Source organism: Aotus nancymaae, unplaced genomic scaffold (genome assembly GCF_030222135.1).
Source record: "Aotus nancymaae isolate 86718 unplaced genomic scaffold, 86718_ANA_hifiasm-v0.15.2.pri h1tg000064l_1, whole genome shotgun sequence".
NCBI classification, from domain to species: domain Eukaryota; kingdom Metazoa; phylum Chordata; class Mammalia; order Primates; family Aotidae; genus Aotus; species Aotus nancymaae.
This window is the reverse complement of record NW_026988479.1, coordinates 22,565,760-22,589,967: the sequence shown is the minus strand read 5'-3', so window position 1 is coordinate 22,589,967 and position 24,208 is coordinate 22,565,760. Positions and strand designations below refer to the sequence as shown.

At 39.1% G+C, this 24,208-nt stretch overlaps 1 protein-coding gene across 3 annotated transcripts in view; it reads left to right on the top strand.

The window, feature by feature from the left end:
- JAKMIP2 (janus kinase and microtubule interacting protein 2) overlaps window positions 1–24,208 on the top strand; it is a 192,501-nt gene that overhangs the window by 158,021 nt on the left and 10,272 nt on the right. For 2 of the 3 annotated variants that reach the window (XM_021664916.2, XM_021664915.2), the window contains 3 exons: window positions 1,920–2,123; window positions 7,659–7,724; window positions 18,406–18,476. In XM_021664916.2, coding sequence (XP_021520591.1) covers window positions 1,920–2,123; window positions 7,659–7,724; window positions 18,406–18,456 — 321 coding nt within the window. In that variant the 3' untranslated portion in view covers window positions 18,457–18,476. The remainder of the gene's footprint in view (window positions 1–1,919; window positions 2,124–7,658; window positions 7,725–18,405; window positions 18,477–24,208) is intronic. The other variant, XM_064366494.1, reaches the window with a different exon arrangement.

Genomic DNA, 24,208 nt, shown 5'->3' with positions numbered 1-24,208 from the left:
GTCTGATCTAGTGGTGGAATAATAATATATTTAATGTTTGTTATGCATATTTTTAATTCGTTTATCTCTTACAACAACCCTGTGAGGTACAGGCAAGATGATTATTCATATCTTACAAATGAGGATAGTAAGATTTAGAGAATATAAGAACTTTGCCCAAGTTGATAAATGGGTAGTGTGTAGATCTGACTCCAGATCCTGTGGCCTTAACTACCATAATCCAGCCACAGCAACTGAGGCTTCCATGGCAAATAGGCTGTGCCTTTTTGTCTCTCACAGATTATGATGAGTAAGGAGCACATGTGATCCACTCCTCTATACCAAATTCCTATTACACAATTCTTCATACTGAACTACAACTCACCTTTATTCTCTCCTTATGCTCCACCCTCCCTTAATTCACGGTTATGAATCAAAAGAAAAAGAGCAAACTAGAGGAATATTTCAAAGAATTCCTAGCAGAGGTTTTCATAATGCTTTCCTGGAAACAGCCTGAGTCACCTTTGGGGAAAGAGTGAATCACTTAATCCCTGCTTGTAACAAAGATGAACTTGTCTTTGCATTCCAAAATGAATAAGAGATTCTGAGCATTGTTTGATGGGGAAAGAAGAGAATGAGCATTCGTTGCTAATTAGAGACAGAAAAGAAAGTGATTTTTGCTTCACTTCTACCTTTCACCCTTGCCTCTTCTACCTGTACGAAATTAAGTTGTGTGTTTATGTGGCTCCCGAGACTACTGAGTACTCATTCAGAAAACTATATTTATCCTTAAAAAGGTGAGAACTGCTTAGCCCAGGACAAGAGCTAGGAAAATATCTCTCACCAAAGCATGTCTGGTCACTTCTGTCAAACTTAGAAGGAATAAGATTGTAGATTATAGCAACTATTATCTAAAGCATATCAAAAAAGAAAGAAGAAACAGATATAAGAGGAAGTGGATTCTTCATCTACAAAAAAAAAAAGACTCAGAGAAATATTATAATGAGAGCAGCCATAAATCTCAGAGAATTTAAAAACAGACCAATTCCAAAACTGTAGGTCATTTTTGGATTTTATTTCTTAATTTTAGTTCAAGAAAAAATATGGAGACCATAAAGCCATCTTCAAGTACCAGACGTTTGTCATGTATTAATAGAACAGGAGCAGTATTTTGTGCATAAAATATATCTCCATTTAAGTATTTTGTCCTAACTTAGACTATTTATTTCTAGAAGTATGGTCACCATGGTAGATATCTTTAAATATCTGAAGAGCTGTCTTTTTTTTTTTTTTTTTTTGAGATGAAGTTTCACTCTTGTTGCCCAGTTCGGAGTGCAGTGGTGCTCACTGCAACCTCCGCCTCCCGGGATTCAAGCAATTCTCCTGCCTCAGCCTCCTGAGTAGCTGGGATCATAGGCGTGCGCCACCATGCCTGGCTACGTTTTTGTATTTTTAGTAGAAACAGGGTTTCACCATGTTGGCCAGGCTGGTCTCAAACTCCTGACCTCAGATGATCTGCCTGCCTCAGCCTCCCAAAGTGCTGGGATTACAGGCATGAGCCACCACGCTCGGCCAGAGCTGTCAAGTAGAAGTGAGAATACACTTATTCTCAGCTACACTTTGGGATATGAAGTACAGTTATTATAACAAAGTGAGGGTTTTCTGAAAAGGAAAGTATATAAATTGCACAGGGTCCGAAGAAAGAACAAATGTTCCCTCACTAGAGAAGCTCATGGATTGGCTAGATGACCCTTACAGAATCTCATAAAAGGGGATTTTCAGAAGTGTAATTAGGCTAGAGAAGCTTTGAAATTATTTTCTTACTAAGATCCTATAAGACCAAAGTTAGCAGCCATACACATATACATACATAGCGTACACTCCCACACACATATAAATGCCAGGTTCCGAAGTTAGACTTTTCTAATTCTATTTGCCAGAGAATCCAGGAACTAGAAGCTACTTTGTACAATGCTCTGCAGCAAGAAACTGTTATCAAGTTTGGTGAATTATTAAGTGAAAAACAGCAAGAGGAGCTGAGGACGGCAGTAGAAAAGTTACGGCGGCAAATGCTGAGGAAGAGCAGAGAGTATGACTGTCAGATTCTTCAGGAAAGAATGGAGCTCTTACAGCAAGCCCATCAGGTGAGGACTGAGTCACTGTCTCTGTGTAGGGTTAGTACTAAGCAAATGGGACTTAGTACTAAGTACACTGTATTGAGTAAGGGTATGGAGAAGCCCAGGAGATACAAATTATTTTCAGAGACTAAAATAAATAACCATTGTTTTCCACCTTCATGCACACACAAAATGACAGTTTTGCAATAATTCATTCTTGAGAAAATTGGCCTTTCAGAAGGACTGCATACTGCTACTATTTTTAGAACTACATTGTCATGAAATGCCCTTCGAATTTTCCTGGAGTCTGATTATCTGACTTATGCAAGGAAGCAGGACACACTCCAGGACCAAAATAGTGCTTCCCATTTATTGCTCACTCCCGTTCACAGCCTAACCTGATGAAATAATGCGATAGTGTAAAAGAGAACAAGGCCCGTTCATGTTACAAATCTCACCACCAATAAAGTCTGGCAGCTGCCATTTACTTACTGACATTTGCTGTGTGTCAGTAACTAAGGGTTCTACTTACATTATTTCATTTAATCTTCATAATAGCCCTATGAGGTAAGTATTTTTATTATCTCAATTTTGGAGATAACAATACTGAAGATAAGAATGCCTAAATGATTTGCCCAAGATGACGCAGATGGTAAGCAACAGTCAGGATGACAGCCTAGGTCTGCTAGACTCCAAGGCCAGTGTGTCTAACCACTGTACTGTACTGTCATCCATGACTTACGTGATTCATCTAGACCAGCAAGACTCAAAATAGGCACCCAATACTAATTTCCAACTAAAATTTTTAATTGCAACTCTTTGTTCATGCCATAGCTTGTCTGTTGAGGGCTGAGACAGATTCAATAAAGATTCCAGAATTACAAGTGTCAGGTTATAGTATTCAATCCTCAGAAGCTATAAGAAGCAACTGGTACAAAATCCAGATGGTATGTGTAGGCGGTAAGAATCATGTGGTCATCAGTGATCAAGATGAGTTGAAAAGAAGCAGGGGTTCTTCTATGATGCCAATAAAAACAATTCGTGGGGGACATGACACTTAGCACACTTGAGATGCAGTCAGGAGCTTTGTGGATTTTATAGGCTAACATTACCCAAGTAGGCAGAGAATTCTGAAGCCATGTGTCCCAGAGATGATAAATACATACCTGTTCCTATTAATGCTCCTTCAGTTTCCATCACAAAGATTTGTGTTTTGACTCTTGGAAAGACTTCTTACAGTCTTAAATAATAGACTCTATGGCATCATTGCATTACTTCATGCATTCTTTTCTTCTAGCAGGGGACAAAAACGTCCTCTGTACAAATTTCTTGTGCTGCAATAGCATGCAATTACTTTCAACACATTGGGAGTTATGTCATGGAAACACAGAAGTGTCCACTTTTAAGGTGGACTAATAACTACCTACATTTATTTATGATAAAAACTTTATTCCATTTGAGTGTTTCTTTAACCATTTAGTTAAGATACTTCACTCCTAAATGAGTTGGTTTTCTTTAAGTTATCCAGTATTGCCAATAGTATACTACATTTCTGAAACTGAGAAAGTTTTGTTGACATTTTCCATCCTTCCCCAAACAAATGCTTATTAGCATATGCCTTTCCAGGTTATGTCTTAGTCTCCTTCTTCCCTTTCAATAAATAGCTGAGTTTCATAGAATTATTCCGGAAGATATTGGCCAGGACCTTTCATATGTAACTATGTAATACGCTGTAACTTCTAGTGTATATCACTAACCATTTATTATACAGTTCAGCTTGAATGTTTAAGAGTGAACTCATGCATTCTTATCTTTAATTCTCTTCTCTCTCCCCATCTGCCTGTCTTAGTCAGTAGAATTACCATAACTAAAATCACCCTGACTAGAAACACTGGAGTCTTCTCTGTTCTTTCCCTGTAAGCACTAATATAGCACCACATCCAACTGGAATTTCCCCTGAAATGTTTTTGATACTGGTCCATTTTGTTCATACTTGTCACCCCAGGCATGTGCAGGACTTTTCATTATTGCACCAGCTTCTGGGTACTGCCAAATGTTCTTATGTGAATTGACTCCACCATCTATGTATTTATTCAGTCAAACCTTTAAATGTTTCCTCTGTGCTAGATACCATGTTAGACATAGAGAATTCACTGTGGACCCTGCCTTCACAAAATGTAGGACCCATAAATGGACATAAAAAAGATTAACACAAAGAAAAATAATTATGATATATCATAATAAATGGCATTTTAAAAAGCACATGCAGGTACCATGGGGACCTAGTTCTAGCTCTCCCCTTTTCAATCCACCACATGTCTCACCACAGATCCTGCTCACTTTTCCTCATGGTACATTCTTGCCCCAAAGCCTCCATGATCCCAATTTCCAGTTGAGCTAAGTCTTACGCAGTTCTCTTCAGGTGCTTCAGTAGCTGACTACCCCTCCCACAAAAACCAGATTTGACCGAACCCCAGAGCATACTTCCTTCTCCACTCATTAAAAACGTCCTGGTCCCACTTGTACTGTGATTTTTCCACCTCAAAGCCTTTGTTTGCATGATTGCTCACCCTAAAGTATCCTTTAGTTTCCATTGCAATTGGTCCAAGTGTTCTCATTTTTCCAGTCCCAGTTTAAGATCTAACTCATTCATGATCTTCTCCCTGGTGAAAATTGAAAAATGAACCACATACTGCTCAAGAAATCTACCTTCTATATTTTGTTATGCACTCATTCACAACCGTTTATTGAGGGCCTGCTGTGTACCAGGCGTTGGGAGTGTGATGGTAAGCAATGACATACAGATCACTACACTCATCTATCTCACAGAGGGACACGAACAGAGCCACAGCACAAATGAACAATGACTGAGGCAATTTCTGAGAGTGGCAGTAAGTGCTATGCAGAAAAGTATACAATATGTGTGTGAGTTTTGGAGTAGGATTGGCCACTTTAGGCTGGCTGGTCAGAGAAGGCCTCTCTGAAGATACCTAAGATCCAAGAAACAAGCCACACAAAGATCTTGGCCAAGTGTCCAGAAGACATGGACAACAAGGACTAAGTTCCTATCTTGAGAATAAGTTTGGAATAGTCAAGGAACAGAGCAAAGGCTAGAATGTCAGGAGCACACAGAGCCAGGGTGAGATTGATAGGACGCGACGCTGAAGAGCTAATCAAGGGCCACATCACATGGGGCCTTGCAGGAGTTTGTGTTGTATTATGAGTACCACTTAGCTAACTCGTCCTTCTTTCCTTCCCACCTGCTTAAACTCAGGGGACCATGGAGATCATTTTTACATTCTGAGCGTTCACAATGCCTGCTATAGATGATGTAGGATGGTCAAAATAAGAGGCGGGAAGAGCAAGTAGAAGGTGCCACACCAGTCCTGACGAGGGAAGGCAATGACTTGGTGAACTTCGCAGCAGTAGAGATAAAAAGAAGTGGGTAGAAAAGGAATGTTTGAGTCCAACAAGCTTTCCTGTTGGATGGATGGCAAAGGGATGGGAAGCAAAAAGAAGTCAAGCATACATCACATGATGTAGCATAACACATTTACTTAACTAAAAAATATGTATGGACAGCTTCTCCATGGTAAACACTGTGCTAGGAATTGGAGATGGGTGGTAAAGTTATTCAGCTTTTCCCATTGTTTTCCTTTACTGTTTAATTTTGTCATCCCATCTGGATCTGATAGTTCTTTCAAATCGGGAACTAATTGGTACCTTATCTGTATTGCACATTACTTTCAGAACAGTCATGAGCATGTAAGGAGGTGCCCAACAAGCATAGATGTGATGGAGGAATAGATACTGCAGTAATTTTACATATTCATGATTTTGTCCATATAGTACTTGCCTCCACATCAAGCAGACATGCCAAGAAATTACTTGCACACTCAAGGTGGAAATATCCAGCAAATGTATTCTTTACTGTGTACCTATGGAGCATTGACAGCGCTATGGAAATATACACTAGCACACGCATCACACATGTATACACATACCATCAACATTCCAATCCCATCCCTTTCTTCAGCATTCATTATGGCATAATTTCAAGGTTAACCTTTATGTTCTCACTCTGACCAAAACATACCATCCCTCGTTGCACAAACTTTAGCTCCCTTACTTTGAAGTAGAGTTTCTCAATCTCAGCACTACTGAAATTTTGAAGCAAATAATTGTTTATTCTTTTTCAGGGGGAGGGGTGGCTGTTCTGTGCCTTATAGAATGTTTAGTAGCATTCCTGGCTTCTACTCGGTAAATGCTAGATGCACACACTCCCCGTTGTGACAATGCAAAAATGTCAACACATTTAGATAGTGGTGATGGTTGCACAATTTTGTGAATATACTAAATTAGCCACTGAATTGCACAACTTAAAATAAATAAACATAGTAATTAATTAAAAAAATATATCCAGAACTGCCAAATGTCTCTGGTGGGGGCAGGGAGAAATAAACAGTTGAGATCCACTGTTTTAAAGAGAAGGAGATATGATTTCCAAGTTCAAGTATCCTTTGTTCTAGCTTCCCTTTTATTCTCCTACTATTGCATTATAAAAACCTCTCTTTCTATATTATCATCCCATTTGACTTCTAGTGTTTTCTTCATGGACTCCATTTCTCTGTTTTCTAATTATTCCCAACAGAGGTATTAAATCAGAAGCCTGCATTGTATAACCATGTACATGAGCACTGAAAGCCTTTAGATTGCTGATATAAATGTGAAGACTTTATTTTACTTGTAAATAATTGTTATGTAATGTTGATTCAAATCTTCAGTGTTTAAATTAGTGGAATTTTGTTACATAATTGAGAGGTAAGTTCAAAGACAGTCTTTAGGATGACTTGTGCTATGTTTGTTATGTTCTTCTGCTTTTTTCCTAATTTATCATTTCCCTCCTGGGGATGTTTGTTGATGTGTAACCTCTACGTTTGTTGATGTGTAACCTCTACTTTGTTTTATGAGAATTCACCAGTTCCATTTTGTGAGAAAATTCTATCCTGAACCAAGGTTGAAATAGGGTTAGGAAAAAAGGTTAAGAAAGAACAATTGGATTGTTTACATCTATGTGATTCAGCCTCAGCTGTCTTTAATGTGGAAAGAAACAACCAAAGTCTCAATCCGAATGGTTCCTAACAAGGCTTGTTTCTTGCTCTCTAGTTCTGGGACATACTGGCCCCTCTACAAGAATTTGATATTTCCACATCTTATTCCAACTCACATTCCACTGGCCAAAACAAGTCTGTTTGCCAAACCCAATGTCAGTGGGGTGGGACCTGTACCTCACTAGGAGGGAGTCTACAGGGGCAGGCCCAGTCGAAAGGGTGGCAAATATTTTTTGAAAAGATAATCAGTAACAATGATTTTTACCAGAAGCGTCGATAATTTCTGAAACATACAACACATTTTTGGGTAGGGAAAAACATACATGTGATATTTCCAGCTGCTTATACAAATATTCATGTTTGTATAGGAAGTTTCGTGTTTTAGTTTGGTGAATGATTTTTTTCACACAACTGAACACCCACTAATGCTTTCTCTTTCTTCTTTCTTCAGAGAATTCGTGACTTAGAAGATAAAACAGACATCCAGAAAAGACAAATAAAGGACTTAGAAGAAAAGGTATGTGTCAAGTTCAATAACTATCTTATTCTTTGTTTAATCAGAAAGTAATATTGATTGTGCTCACTGTATTTTCTTTCTGGCTTCTCAGTTATTGTGTGTATGGCAGAGGCAGGTGTAGATATGGGAAACCTAGCCCTCACCTTCAGTCAGGCACCAGAATGCCAGCAAAGTCTCCCATCAGTAACCTGACCTTCAAATGTTTGTCTTTTGTGTTGCTTTCTTATTTTTTCCTGTGTTTTATTTCCTTAGTTTCCCCTTCCTCATCTTCATTTCCTTTCCAAAAGTTTCTTCATTGTTTTATTACCCTGCTTTGCTCTTTTTTAAAAAAAATCTTTTAGACCTTTTTTAATCTTTCCCATTATCATTCATAAAAAGACCTTTCATCATTGTGCTGCAGTTTCACCTCACCAGTGAGTTAGAAACTTGGATTGATATATGAGAATTATGATGTCCTGCCACTTCCCCAGTGATCTGAAAGAGTGGCTGCTTCCTCCAAGTCAGCCAGTGTTTTTGAGTGGTATAACATTGTAGCTCTTACAGAGGGCACTTGGAAATGTGTGTGGGGTAGGAGAAGGGACAGAGCTCAGGCTGGGATGTTGAACAAGCTGCAGTGAGCTACCCAGCCTTGCACAACAACAAAAAAAAAGCCTGGAATTTTCAGGCAAGATGGCCAAGTAGGAACAGCTCCAGTCTGCAGCTCCCAGCAAGACCAATGCAGAAGGCAGGTGATTTCTGCATTTCCAACTGAGGTACCCAGTTCATCTCAATGGGACTTCTTAGACAGTGGGTGCAGCCCATGGGGGATGAGTAGAAGTGCAAGGGGTTGGGGAACTCCCTCCACTAGCCAAGGGAAGCCATGAAGGATGGTGCACTCTAGCCCAGATACTACACTTTTCCCATAGTCTTCACAACCCACAGGCCAGGAGATTCCCTCGGGTGCCTACACCACAAGGGCCCTGGGTTTCAAGCACAAAACTGAGTGGCCATTTGGGCAGACAACGAGCTAGCTGCAGGAGTTTTCTTCATACCTCAGTGGCGCCTGGAATGCCAGCAAGACAGAACTATTCACTCCCTTGGAAAGGGGACTGAAGCCAGGGAGCCAAGTGGTCTTGTTCAGCAGATCCCACCCACACCAAACCCAGCAAGCTAAGATCCACTGGCTTGAAATTCTCGCTGCCAGCACAGCAGTCTGAAGTCAGCCTGAGGCGATCGAGCTTGGTAGGGGGAGGGGCCCCGCCACCCTCACCTGAAGTTTGAGTAAGCAGTTTTCCCCTCACAGTATAAACAAAGCTGCTGGGAAGTTCGGACTGGGTGGAGCCTACTGCAGCAACACAAAGCCAATTTTTTTTAGCCAGACTGCCTCTCTGGATTCCTCCTCTCTGGACAGGGCACCTCTGAAAGAAAAGCAGCAGCCCCAGTCAGAGGTTTATAGATAAAACTCACATCTCCCTGGGACAGAGCACCTGGGGGAAGGGGCAGCTGTGGGTGCAACCTCAGCAGACCTCAGTGTTCCTGCCTGCTGGCTCTGGAGAGAGCATCAGATCTCCCAGAACAGTGCTCAAGTTCTTCAAAGGGACAGACTGCCTCCTCAGATGGGTCCCTGACCTCCATGCCTTCTGACAGGGAGACATATCCCAGCAGGGTTCAACAGACACCTCATACAGGAGAGCTCCAGCTGGCATATGGTGGGTGCCTCTCCGGGACGAAGCTTCCAGAGGAAGAAGCAGGCAGCAATCTTTGCTGTTCTGCAGCCTCTGCTGGTGATACCCAGGCAAATAGGGTCTGTAGTGGACTCCCAGCAAACTCCAGCAGTCCTGCAGAAGAGGAGCCTCACTGTTAGAAGAAAAACAAACAAAAAGCAATAGCATCAACATCAATAAAAAGGGCAACCACGCAAAAACTCCATCCAAAGGTCACCAACAGCGAAGGCCAAAGGTAGATAAATCCATGAAGATAAGGAAAAATCAGTGCAAAAAGGCTGCAAATACCAAAAACCAGAATGCCTCTTCTCCTCCAAACGATCACAGATCCTTGCCAGCAAGGGAACAAAATTGGACAGAGAATGAATTTGATGAATTGACAGAAGTAGGCCTCAGAAGGTGGGTAATAACAAACTCTTTCGAGCTAAAGTAGCATGTTGTAACCCACTGCAAGAAAGCTAAGAAACTTAATTAAAGGTTAGAGTAATTGCTAAATAGAATAACCAGTTTAGTGAAGAACATAAATAACCTGATTGAACTGAAAAACAGCACAAGAACTTTGTGAAGCATCCACAAGTATCAATAGCCGAATCAATCAAACAGAAGAAAGGATATCAGAGATTGAAGATTAACTTAATGGAATAAAGCATGAAGACAAGATTAAAGAAAAAAGAATGAAAAGGAATGAACAAAACCTCCAAGAAATATGGGAATATGTGAAAAGACTGAACCTACGTTTGATTTGTGTACCGGAAAGTGATGGGGAGAATGGAACCAAGTTGGAAAACATACTTCAGGATATTATCCAGGAGAATTTCCCCAACTTAGCAAGACATGCAAACATTCAAATTCAGGAAATACAGTGAACGCCACAAGGATACTCCTCGAGAAGAGCAACCCTAAGACACATGATTCACCAAGGTTGAAATGAAGAAAAAAATGTGAAGGGCAGCCAGAGAGAAAGGTCGGGTTACCCACAGAGGGAAGCCCATCAGACTAACAGAGGATCTCTCAGCAGAAATCCTACAAGATGAAAGAGTGGGGGCCAATATTCAACATTCTTAAAGGAAAGAATTTTCAACCCAGAATTTCATATCCAGCCAAACTAAGCTTCATAAATGAAGGAGAAATAAAATCCTTTATAGACATGCAAATGTTGAGGGATTTTGTCACCACCAGGCCTGCCTTACAAGAGCTCATGAAGGAAGCACTATATGGAAAGGAAAAACCAGCACCAGCCACTGCAAAAACAAACGAAAATGTAAAGACCATCAAAACTATGAAGAAACTACATCAACTAATGGGCAAAATAACTAGCTAGCATCATTATGACAGGATCAAATTCACACATAACATCACTAACCTTAAATGTAAATGGGCTAAATGCTCCAATTAAAAGGCACAGACAGACAAATTGGATAAAGAATCAAGACCCATCAGTTTGCTGTATTCAGGAGACCGTGTCACATGCAAAGACACACATAGGCTCAAAATAAAGAGATGGAGGAAAATTTACCAAGAAATGGAAAGTAAAATAAAGCAAGGGTTGCAATCCTAGTTTCTGATACAACAGACTTTAAACCAATAAAAAACAAAACAAAACAAAAAGACAAAGAAGGGCATTACATAATGGTAAAAAGATCAACAAGAAGAGTGAACTCTCCTAAATATATATGCACCCAATACAGGAGCATCCAGATTCATAAAGCAGGTTCTTAGAGACATACAAAGAGACTTAGACTCCCACACATTAATAATGGGAGAATTTAACATTCCACTGTCAATATTAGACAAATCAATAAGACAGAAAATTAACAAGGATATTCAGGACTTGAACTCAGCTCTGGACCAAGCAGACCTAGTAGACATCTACAGAACTTTCCACCCTAAATCAACAGAATATATATTCTTCTCGGCACCACATAGCACTTATTCTAAAATCGACATTGGAAGTAAAACACTCCTCAGAAATGCAAAAGATTGGAAATCATAACAAACAGTCTCTCGGACTACAGTGCAATCAAATTATAACTCAGGATTAAGAAACTCATTCAAAACCACAGAACTACATGGAAGCTGAACAACCTGCGCCTGAATGACAACTGGGTAAATAACAAAATTAAGGCAGAAATAAGTAAGTTATTTGAAACCAATGAGAATGAAAGCACAACATACCAGAATCTCTGGGACACAGCTAAAGCAGTGTTTAGAGGAAAATTTATAGCAATAAATGTCCACAGGAGAAAGCAGGAAAGATCTAAAATCAACACCCTAACATCACAATTAAAAGAACTAGAGAAGTGAGGGGAAAGAAATTCAAAAGCTAGCAGAAGACAAGAAATGACTAAGATCAGAGCAGAACTGAAGGAGTTAGAGACACAAAAACCCTTCAAAAAACCAGTGAATCCAGGAGCTGGTTTTTTTGAAAAGATTAACAAAATAGATAGACTGCTAACCAGACACGTAAAGGAAAAAGAAAGAAGAATCAAATAGACACAATAAAAAGTGATAAAGGAGAGATCACCACTGATCCCACAGAAATACAGACTACCACCAGAGAATACTCTAAACACCACTACACAAATACACTAAAAAATCTAGACGAAATGGATAAATTCCTGGACACAGACACCCTCCCAAGACTAAACCAGGAAGAAGTAGAATCCCTGAATAGACCAATAACAAGTTCTAAAATAGAGGCAGTAATTAATAGACTACCAACCAAAAAAAGCCCTAGACGAAATGAATTCACAAGTGAATTCTACCAGAGGTACAAAGAGGAGCTGATACTATTCCTTCTGAAACTATTCCACAGCCAGGCCCAGTGGCTCGCACCTGTAATCCCAGCACTTTGGGAGGCCAAGGCGGGCAAATCACGAGGTCAAGAGATCGAGACCATCCTGGTCAACATGGTGAAACCTCATCTCTACTAAAAATACAAAAAAGTTAGCTGGGTGTGGTGGTGCGTGCCTGTAATCCCAACTACTCGGGAGGCTGAGGCAGAAGAATTGCTTGAACCCAGGAGGCGGAGGTTGCAGTGAGCTGAGGTCACACCACTGCACTCCAGCCTGACGCCTGGTGACGGAGTGAGACTCTGTCTTAAAAAAAAAAAAGAAACTATTCCAAACAGTAGAAAAAGAGGAACTCCTCCCTAACTCATTTTATGAGGCCAGCATCATGCTGATACCAAAACCTGGCAGGGACACAACAACAACAACAACGACAAAATTCAGGCCAATATCCCTGATGAACATTGATGTGAAAATCCTCAATAAAATACTGGCACAACCAAATCTGGCAGCACATTAAAAAGCTTATCCACCATCAGCAAGTCAGCTTCATCGCTGGGATGCAAGCCTGGTTCAACATATGCAAATCAACAAACATAATCCATCACATAAACAAAACCAATGACAAAAACCACATGATTATCTCAACAGATGCAGAAAAGGCCTCAGACACTGCTTCATACTAAAAACACTCAATAAACTAAGTATTGATGGAACATATTTCAAAATAATGAGAGCTATTACGACAAAACCACAGGCAATATTATACTGAATGGGCAAAAGCTGGAAGCATTCCCTTTGAAAACCTGCACAAGACAAGGATACCCTCTCTCACCACTCCTATTCAACACGTATTGGAAGTTCTGGCCAGGAAAATCAAGGAAGAGAAAGAAATAAAGTGTATTCAAATGGGAACAAAGGAAGTCAAATTATCTCAGTTTTCAGATTACACGATTGTATATTTAGAAAACCCCATCATCTCAGCCCCAAAACTACTTAAGCCGATAAGCAACTTCCATGAAGTCTCAGGTTACAAAATCAATGGGCAAAAATCACAAGCATTCCTATACACCAGTAATAGACAGACAGAGAGACAAATCATGAGTGAACTCTCATTCACAATTGCCACAAAGAGAATAAAATACCTAGGAATACAACTTACAAGGGATGTGCAGGACCTCTTCAAGGAGAACTACAATATGCTGGTCAAGGAAATAAGAAAGAACACAAATGGAAAAACAGTCCATGCTCATAGATAGAAAGAATCAATATTGTGAAAATGTTCATACTGCCCAAAGTAATTTATAGTTCAATGCTATCTCCATCAAGCTACCATTGACTTTCTTCACAGAATTTTTAAAAAACTACTTTAAATTTTATATGGAACCAAAAAAGAGGCTGTATAGCCAAGACAATCCTAAGCAAAAAGAACAAAGCTGGAGGCATCAAGCTACCTGACTTCAAACTATATTAAATATTATAAGGCTACACTAACCAAAAGGAAATGGTACTGGTACCAAAACAGATATAAAGAGCAATAGAACAGAACAGAGGCCTCAGAAATAACACCACACATCTACAACCATCTGATCTTTGACAGAACTGACAAAAACAAGCAATGGGGAAAGGATTCTGCATTTAATAAATGGTGTTGGGAAAACTGACTAGCCGTATGCAGAAAACTGAAACTGGACCCTTTCCTTACATCTTATACAAAAATTAACTCAAGATGGATTGAGATTCAAACATAAAATGTAAAACCATAAAAACCATAGAAGAAAACTTAGGCAATACCATTTAGGACATAGGCATGGGCAAACTTCATGACTAAAACACCAAAAGCAATTGCAACAAAAGCCGAAATTGTCAAATGGGATCTAATTAAGCTAAAAAGCTTCTGCACAGCAAAAGAAACTATCATCAGAGCAAACAGGCAACCTACAGAATAGGAGAAAATTTTTGCAATCTATCTGACAAAGGGTTAACATCCAGAATCTAAAAGGAACTTAAACAAATTTACAAGAAAAAAACAACCCCATAAAAAAGTGGGCAAAGCATATGGACACTTTTCCAAAGAAGACATTTATGCAACCAACAAACATGAAAAAAAGCTCATCATCACTGGTCATTAGAGAAATGCAAATCAAAATCACAATGAAATGCCATCTCACACCAGTTAGAATGACAGTCATTAAAAAGACAGGAAATAACAGATGCAGGAGAGTATGTGGAGAAATAGGAACGCTTTTACTCTGTTGGTGGGAGTGTAAATAGTTCAACCATTGTGGAAGACAGTGTGGCAATTCCTCAAGTATCTAGAACTAGAAATACCATTTAACCGAGCAATCCCATTACTGGGTGTATACCCGAAGGATCATAAATCATTCCACTATAAAGACACATGCACACATATGTTTATTGCAGCACTATTCACAATAGCAAAGACTTGGAACCAACCCAAATGCCCATCAATGTTAGACTGGATAAAGAAATTATGGCATTATGGCACATGTACACCATGGAATGCTGTGCAGCCATAAAAAAGAATGAGTTCATGTCTTTTGCAGGGACATGAATGAAGCTGGAAACCATCATTCTCAGCAAACTAACACAGGAGTAGAAAACCAAACACCACATGTTCTCACTCATAAGTGGGAGCTCAACAATGAGAACACATGGGCACAGCTTGGGGAACATCACATATCGGGACCTGTCGGGGGATGGGGCAAGGAGAGGACTAGCATTAGGAGAAATACCTAATGTAGATGATGGGTTGATGGATGCAGCAAACCACCATGGCACATGTATACCTATGTAACAAACTAGCACGTTCTGCACATGTATCCCAAAACTTAAAGTACAATTTAAAAAAAAAAGTCTGTTCCAAGACACCAGGAACATTCTGCGAGAGTAACAGCAAAGATGCCAAAGAGGTTTTTCTCTGGCATTCCAGTCAGATTGACTGAAAGTAGCTACCTGACTCCCTGTATAGTAAAAAGGTGTGGCTATTTTACAGTAGCTTCCATAGCTACACAAGAAGAAAATAGCAAACTATCTGCCCTTCTTGTGACAATGGTTAGAATTTGGTTTATCCCATATTGCTTCTATAATTATCTGTATATATGAAGTTAAAGGGAGTTGGTGGGCTCAAGTAGCCAGACCACCAGGCACCCAGATTTTTATATGGGTTGGGTCTTCAGGTACTCATTTAACCTTAGGCAAGTAACTTCACTTCCTCTGTCTAAGCCATGTCTCTAAAACAGGGATGATAACACTTGCCCTTTCTTCCTCCCATGGGTTCCATGAGGAACCAGTGAGGTCACTTATATGAAAAAGGAAACACTAAAAAAGTGAAAGTCAAATTTGAAAAGTGTAATTTTTAAAAATTCCAATGCAAAGTATACATTCTCTGTAAAATTTTAAATTTGAATTTCCCATATTTCAGAAGGGGCTATTTAGTTCTGCAGGACTGAATGAGGCAATGAAAATGTAAAATAAAATTTCCCAGTGATTGGGAAGAAGCCCCAGAGAAGACAGGGATTGCTTTCAGCTTCCCTGTTTATCAGAGACCACATTTAATGTCTTCCATTTTCCAAACTTTTGAATGGCCAGTTCTTGGCTATCTCTCTGCTAATTCATAAGCTACACTAGGGCTGGCTTGAGGAAGAATTCAAGGTTAAGGTGATTCTGCCCCCAAAACTTGATGATACCCATTCAGTCCCCAACCAGCTGAGGTTTAAAAAAAAAGGAGGGGGGAGAATTTTTAAAAAGTCTATCAATGTCAGCACCCCAGCCATTCTCTAAATAAAACTCTCAACAATTTTGGAAGAAGGGAGATTAAGATCATGTTAACAGTTGGAATTTAATGTGAACTTTTTCACAATTCTTTTGCTCAGTATACTTTACAGGTCTGAACTTCCTAAACATTTATGATAATGGGGTAATTGTCCTACTTGAAAGGAAATAAGGATCTAATTGTCAACACTGCATATTTCACATAGGGTAGCAAGTACAACCACTTCAGAAACAATCCAGTTGGCTTCTGATTAGATATTTGACTAGAGATGAGGTTTATGATGCACTTTCCACTCACTTGACCTCAGTTCTTCACACCCTTAATCTAGTAAAGAGGCTTAAGATTCCTTATGTTAGACATACTCTTCATTCTTCCCTTGTGGTACTTGAACACCCATTCAGGGTACATGGACTATCTCTTATTTATTGCTTATTTCCATGCACACAGTATGAATCAAGTGGTAACAACAAACCTAGCAAAATTGCTTCAGCTGTGTGCAGCACTTATCTAGAGCATAATATCTGCATGTACCTTATCTAGAGCACTCCCACTGCCATCGTTTCATCTGATTCTCATAATTACTCTATGAGACAGACACCACAGATGTTATGATCCCCTTTTATACAGATAATAAAATAATGGCTCAAAGAAATTAAACAATTTGCCCAAAATTATATAACCAATTTATGGCAAATCAAGACCAGAGTCAGGGTGTCTGATTCCAAATGGCATGATCTGCCCACCACACTGCAGAGATTAAGACCCTCATTATAGACTAAGCGATGGGCGTCTCCTCTGATATCTGATCTTCTCATAGGAATAATGGGAATGGGAATTCATCCGTTACTCTCATTCTTGAACTTCTTCTGCTATAAGTTTACCTTCAAGGAATGAGAAAAAGCACGTTTCTGGTTTTCATAATAATAGACTCATCACCAATACATGCCTCTTAGAGCCATATTCATAATTTGTTTGTAGAATTTAGCCATAGTGAAGCAAGAACCTCATAAGCAGTAGCATTAAAGGAAATATGCAAATAACATTCACAATATGAGAATGCCAAACATAACCCTCATTCACAGATGTGTCCAACGGTGTGTTCCTGGAGTGTGATAATCAAGTAAAAGACTTACTGACTCTATAAAAGTAAACCACCAAGGAAATCAATTATTTTTTTAAAAAACTGACCTGACCTGCCAGGTGTGGTGGTTCACACCTGTAATCCCAGCACTTTGGGAGACTGAGGCAGCTGGATCATGAGGTCAGGAGATCAAGACCATCCTGGCCAACATGGTAAAACCCCATCTCTACTAAAATACAAAAAAATAGCCGGGCGTGGTGGCATGCACCTGTATTCCCAGCTACTTGGGAGACTGAGGCAGGAGAATCACTTGAACCCTAGAGGCAGAAGTTGCAGTGAGCTGAGATTGCACCATTGCACTCCAGCCTGGCTGACAGAGTGAGACTCCATCTCAAAAAAAAAAAAAAAAAAAGAAAAAAGAAAGAAACTGACTTGACCCATGACTTTTTACAGTTAGTATACAGTTAGTTATACACCCAGGCTACTCAAGCACTGTTTGCCCATCCAATTATGTTTCTCAAGTGAAGATTTTTGGTGAAGAAAAACAAATCAGACTCCATTTAACTTCCATGAGTCAAATAAGGAGAAGTCTATCTCAGAGGTATAAAAGCTGGAATAACATCACACATTTATTATCTGAAATGTCCATTGATATAGAAGCAGGTTTGATGCCAATAGCATGACCACCCATCCTCACTTGCCCAGGATGGACCCAGTTTTTACCTGTCAACCCAATGTGATTATTAATAATGTCCATATCCTTCTCTGAAATGTTCCACTATGAGTAATTAAGTATATATTTAGCCTACAGATTAATATTCTCCCTGCTGTACCTTAATCCTAAAACCTATCATATTAACCAAACAAAAAAAGACACCACTGAGTGATTAAGTTTATGTTCTGATCATATTTTGTGTTTTTGAAATACCCTCTCATGTGTGAAAGATAGAGACAGTGATATATAGTGAAATAGGGCTCAGGATATCTAAGCTTTAGCCCTCACTGTGCCATAAATTGTATGTAATTAAACTATTGATTTACTGCTCTGTGATTATTTTTCTTATCTATAAAATTGGGAGCTTAGGCCAGTTGTTTGTAAGACTCCCTCATGATTCTAAGATGTATGAATCAATGCTGGTACTCTCTGTCAGTAGCTAAATAAAAGGTGTGGATATTTTTAAACAAAAAGGTACTTGATGTTCATGTGTTAAGTGGTTAGACTTGAGCAATGTGGAAAAGCAGAGGTTTTGTACTACCTGAATCACACGACAGAAATTCAGATTTACATAATCTTCTTCTTTTTCTTCTGCAGTTTCTGTTTCTATTCTTGTTCTTCTCTCTTGCCTTTATTCTATGGCCTTGATGTCAAGGTGCCTCTTAAAGGTAAGATTCCATTTAATTCTCAAAATGTGGTTCTAAGAGGTATTGGATAAAAAAAGAATGCTACTTATACTTACTATGCCTTTCTTTAGTTTTCTTTTCTTTTCTTTTCTTTTTTTTTAGGCAGAGTCTTGCTCTGTCACCTATGCTGGAATGCAGTGGCACAATCAGACCATATTTCACTGCAGCCTCAATCTCCCACACTCAAGCGATTCTCCAACCTCACCCTCTTGAGTAGCTGGGACTACAGGCATGTGCCACCATGCTCAGCTAATTTTTTTATTTTTTTTTAGAGACAAGGTATCCCTTTGTTGCCCAGGCTGGTCTTGAACTTCAGAGCTCAAGCAATCCTCCTGCCTCAGCCTCCCAAAGTGTTGAGATTACAGGCATGAGCCATCATGCCTGGTCTATATTTTTTTTAAACTATGCTATATTTTTTTAAAATAAACACACTTGCTTTGGTTAGCATAAATGCCATAAATTGAGACACAGATCGAGTCTATTTAAGTGATTATTAGAAAAATGAAGAAACTGAATATTCTGGGAATGAGGAATTTGTTCCAGTTAACTGTATCACTTTGGGAATTCACAATGTCTGTGGATCTTAGTATTCTCATCATAATCTCCCATTATACAGAGAGTTGTGTCTATATCTGGAAAGTGAGGAAATAATGACTTTATCTTTAGTATTGCTTTCAACTTGAAAATTCTGATTCTGCTAATCTAACAAGCTAATAATGACTGCTGTTTTTTCACGCCTTTTCCCCAGTAGAGACTAGGGAGTTCATTAAAACCCAAGAAAGAAGACTAAATAAAATTGGATCTTGTTTTCAAATAAGTTACTTTTCAATTTGTCAATATAGAAAACAAAAAGGGAGTCTTATTATCATTATTACCAAGTCCATGTCTCATGAGTACATGCATAAATGATCTTAGTGAGTCGCAGTCTTAAAAATACAGATTTTTAAGCCCCACCTCAGACTTGCTGAATCAGATTACTGGAGATAGAAGTGACATAGAGAGAGTGGGAGAGGTGAGAGCAAGGACTGGTCTGTATTTAACAAGCACACTGTGTGATTCTGATGGCCAGCCAGGTAGGGAAACTGCAAATCTCAATACCATTGTTAAAAAAGAAGGGCCAGTGGCTATTCTAAATCCATGTATCATGGTTCATGTCAACTCTGATTATCCTATTGAATTATATTAGGCTGAGATCTTTCCTGGACCTCAGGTGATTTAACATTTTCTTTTTTTTTTTTTTTTGAGACGGAGTTTCGCTCTTGTTACCCAGGCTGGAGTGCAATGGCGCGATCTGAGCTCACCACAACCTCCACCTCCTGGGTTCAAGCAATTCTCCTGCCTCAGCCTCCCGAGTAGCTGGGACTACAGGACGTGCCACCATGCCCAGCTAATTTTTGCATTTTTAGTAGAGACGGGGTTTCACCATGTTGACCAGGATGGTCTCGATCTCTTGACCTCGTGATCCACCCACCTCGGCCTCCCAAAGTGCTGGGATTATAGGCATGAGCCACCACACCCAGCGATTTAACATTTTCTATAGCAAGTTGGAAAACAGAAGAGAGATCATACTCTCTCCATAAGTATGAGATCCATTACCTGGGTATGGAACAGAAAAGTAAAAGTGCTTTAGCACAATCTGATACAAGCAAAGAGTTAAGCAGATATGCTCAGAAAATGTATGAACTCATAACTCACTCTCTGGCTGTATTCTTTCTTCCAAAAGATTTTCTTTTCAGACTGACCAGTATCGTTTGTCTGTCAAGAAAGGTGATGGCACTGTAGCACGGAAACAAGAGGATTGAGTCTCTTAAATTGAATGAGAATATCCAAATTGGAATGGAATGAGATTCTCTAGCAAAGGATCAAAATGGCCAGAGTACCAGAAAACAAACAGCCCTCACCCACCAAAAAAAACAAACAATAAATAAATTTTAAAAATAGGGAAAATAAATTTCAATAAGAGACAAGTAATACATGGTGGTTTAGAGAAGAAATATCAAACCTCATAAGTACTAGGTAGAAGATGGGTAGGTTTCAGCATTAACATCAATGCTGGCTAAAGCTGATTATAAGCTGTTCTAAGTAATAGATACATTTAATCTTCACAGAGTCTCCTGTGGGATAGGTATTGATTTTATTCCTAAATTACAGTTGGAGAAACTATAGCATGTGACTTTCCCAAGAACATAGGGCTACAAATTTGTACCCAGGCAGCCTCAGTCCAGAATCCACTTTTAACCACCAAACTGCCTCACAAATGAAAGAGAGCCTTTCTCTTGTGTTTTAAGCAACATTGCTATTCATATGTATCTTAATCAGGGGAATCATCTTCTATTTGTGTAGTGCTACTTAGCTATTGGCTTTTGAAATTACAGTGTGCACATCTCTGTACCTTTTCCCATTTTGTGTAACTCCTTGAGGGATGTGCAAGAGTTGATGTTTTTCCTCCAAAGTAGCACATAAATAACACTTAGTAATTATCTGTTAAATGGATGACTATAATGATAATTAATAATCTAGCAGATTTATGTGACAGTGAATCTGGGCAATATAATATAATGCATATGCAGTTAAATGGCTGAGAGGTTAGAGTGCACAGCCTACTAGTCAGATATACTTTTAAGCTGAGTCCTGCCATTTACTAGTTGTGTAATGATAGGCAGTTCATTTAATCCACCCAAGATTAGGTTTCCTATTCCACAAAATGGTTATAATCATGTAACCTACAGCAAGATATTGTGTAGAGAGAATGGAATGAGGTTATGCATGTCAAAGGTATAACAGTGCCTGGAAAATCATTAAATAATCAGTAACTCTTAGTGATTATTATATTTTAAAAATAGCTACCACATCTACTGAATTCAAAATTACACTAAATAATACTAGTATACTAGCATACAAAATCATACTAATTTCAAAATTAGAACCTCTAGTACTGGTGAGTAGTTTAAATCCTAACCCCAAATAAGTAGTTGCTTTTTTGACTCCTTAGGGTATAATCTGGCTTTAAACAATATTAGGAAATAAAACGTCACTGAAAACTGATTAATGTTACATATGTCTCCAGAGCTGGCAAGAGAGAAATAAGAATAAGTAGGGGAAAATTGCTTGTTTGTTGGTAGATAGTGAAAGCTTACTGCAAATAACCATAAATTTTTTTTCCATACTAAATCAGTGATTTGTATTCTGTTAATAAACCCAAGACTAGCTTAAATTACAAAGTCCGCCTTACTTCATTTTTTTTTAGTAATTACCTAAGTCATTATTGTCAGTGATGGTATAGAAGCCTTTGAATGCTCCCTGGAAGGCACCCTTACCGGACTCAGTGCTTGCTGACTAAATAACTGCATGGATTATATTAGGCCTTTTACTTTAAACAAGGGGACTCCATGTAGTTCCAGAAGATGTCATCTGCCCATGCATTCTGGTTTTGCAAATGAATAGTGTATCAATGTATTAGTCAGGGTTCTCCAGAGAGATAACCAACAGGATAGATAGATAGATAGATAGATAGATAGATAGATAGATAGATGATAGATAGTTGATACATAGATAGATAGATCGATAGATAGATAGATAGATAGATAGATAGATAGATAGATAGATAGATGAAAATGAGAGGGTCTTTATCAGGAGAATTCGCTCACCTGGTTTTGGGGGTGAAGTCCTATGGTAAGCCATCTGCAAGCTGGAGAACCAGAGAAGTAACATGATTCTGTTCAAACCAGAAGACCCAAGAACGAAGGAGGCCAGAGGTGCAACTCTCAATCAAAGGTCAAAGGCTTGAGAGCCCCAGCAGGCTGTTGGTGCAAGTTCCAGAGTACAAAAGCTGAAGAACCTGGAGTTATTAGCCATTCACTCCACCTTCGTGGCCTCTCATCAGGCTGCCCCTCCCAACACTGTTGCGTTGGGGGATTAAGTTTCTAACACATGCTTTGCAGCAGACACATTTAAGCCATAGCAACCACTCATTGTTTCACATTACATGGTTACACAGGGAGAAAGGAAAGAAAAAAACGAGAGGAATACAAAAATAGCTATCACCAGATTAGTTGCTATATCCAGGTTACAATGATCCGTTGAAAATCCTCCTCTTCCAAGCAGGGATGAATTAATGAAGAACATGACAGTACAAGTTTTGCTCATTATGAAGTTGGGAGGACCAGAGATCAGGTGGTCATGATTCTTTACCCACATACACTGATCTAGCTCATTTTTACTACTCCCCCTGGACACATTTTACATGCATTTGGATGTATATCCTGGGGAAAACAAATGGCTACATGACCAGTCTCTACTATATTTATCATTTAAAGTATTAGTAGGATCAGCTGGGCACAGTGGCTCATTCCTGTAATCCCAGCACTTTGGGAGGCCAAGGCGGGTGTTGGAGACAAGCCTGGCCAACATGGTAAAACCCCATCTCTACTAAAAAAAAAAAAAAAAAAAAAAAAATTAGCCAGGCATGGTGGCATGTGCCTCTAATCCCAGATACTCGGGAGGCTGAGGCAGGAGAATCACTTAGACCTTGGGAGGCAGATGTTGCAGTGAGCCTAGATTGCACCACTGCACTCCAGCCTGGTGACAGAGTGAGACTCCATCCCCCAAAAAAATAAATAAACAAAGTATTAGTAGGAAAATTTTACTCCTTATTTTTTTATATTGATAAGGAAAGTCTATAAAATGAATCATTGTATGCCAGTTAGTAATTCCTTTTTATGTAAATATATCCATTAGCTTTATCCAGTCATGTATAAATTGTTTCCCTATTTGTCTCACAAATTGTACTAATAAAGCATAGAGTAAGAGTTAGTTTTATTCATCTTTGTATCTTTGTCTATAACAGTGCCTTATCTATCCTAACTGCAGAATAAATTTCAGATTGACAGATGAACTGAGAGGCAGATGGATGAATGAATAGCTGAGAAAATGAATATGAAAGCAGATTTGGGATATGTTAGATCGGAGCCAAGAATAGCATAGTCATATCTTATAAAGATAACATATTCGATTTGTTTTTTTATATACTGTTTGAAGACTACCTTAAAGAATGCATTGACAAAGGAAAGAGGACACAGATATATTTCCCCCTCCTCTATAGCAGAAGTAGCCCACTAACTGGGCTCAGTGCTTCCACGATAGACATTCTTTTAACTCATTCTCTACAGAGTAGTTAGAGTGAGCTTTTAGAAATGCAAACCTTACCTTGACCTCTTCCTAGGAAAACATCACTATTAGGATCAAGTCCCTTCAACCAACCTATTGATAACAAGTTTAAAAAAAAAAATCAAATTCGAATTCTTTAACTTGGCCAACAAAGCCCTGCCTGGTTCTAACCACACAGGCAATCTCTCGGGCTTCCCGGTGCTCCAGTTGCCCTTGATGAGCCACACGCCCTCCTGCCTTCCACAGGGTTTGCCCACGCTGTCTTGGTGCACAGAATGCTTCCCTTCTACTTTAACTAGTAAACACCTACTCACCTACCTTTTGGATCTCAATTCAGTTGTGATTCCCACAAGGACATCTTTCTCAATTTCCTTTCTGGACAAAAGTTTACATGCATTGGGAATATAAAAATTAATGTCTCTCTCATTGTAAATAAACTTCATGAGGATAAGGACCATATAATTTTGTTCAACTTTGTATACCAAATACCTAGCACATAATCAACAGTGTCTAGCATGTAGTCAATAATCAATAAATACTTTAAAAAT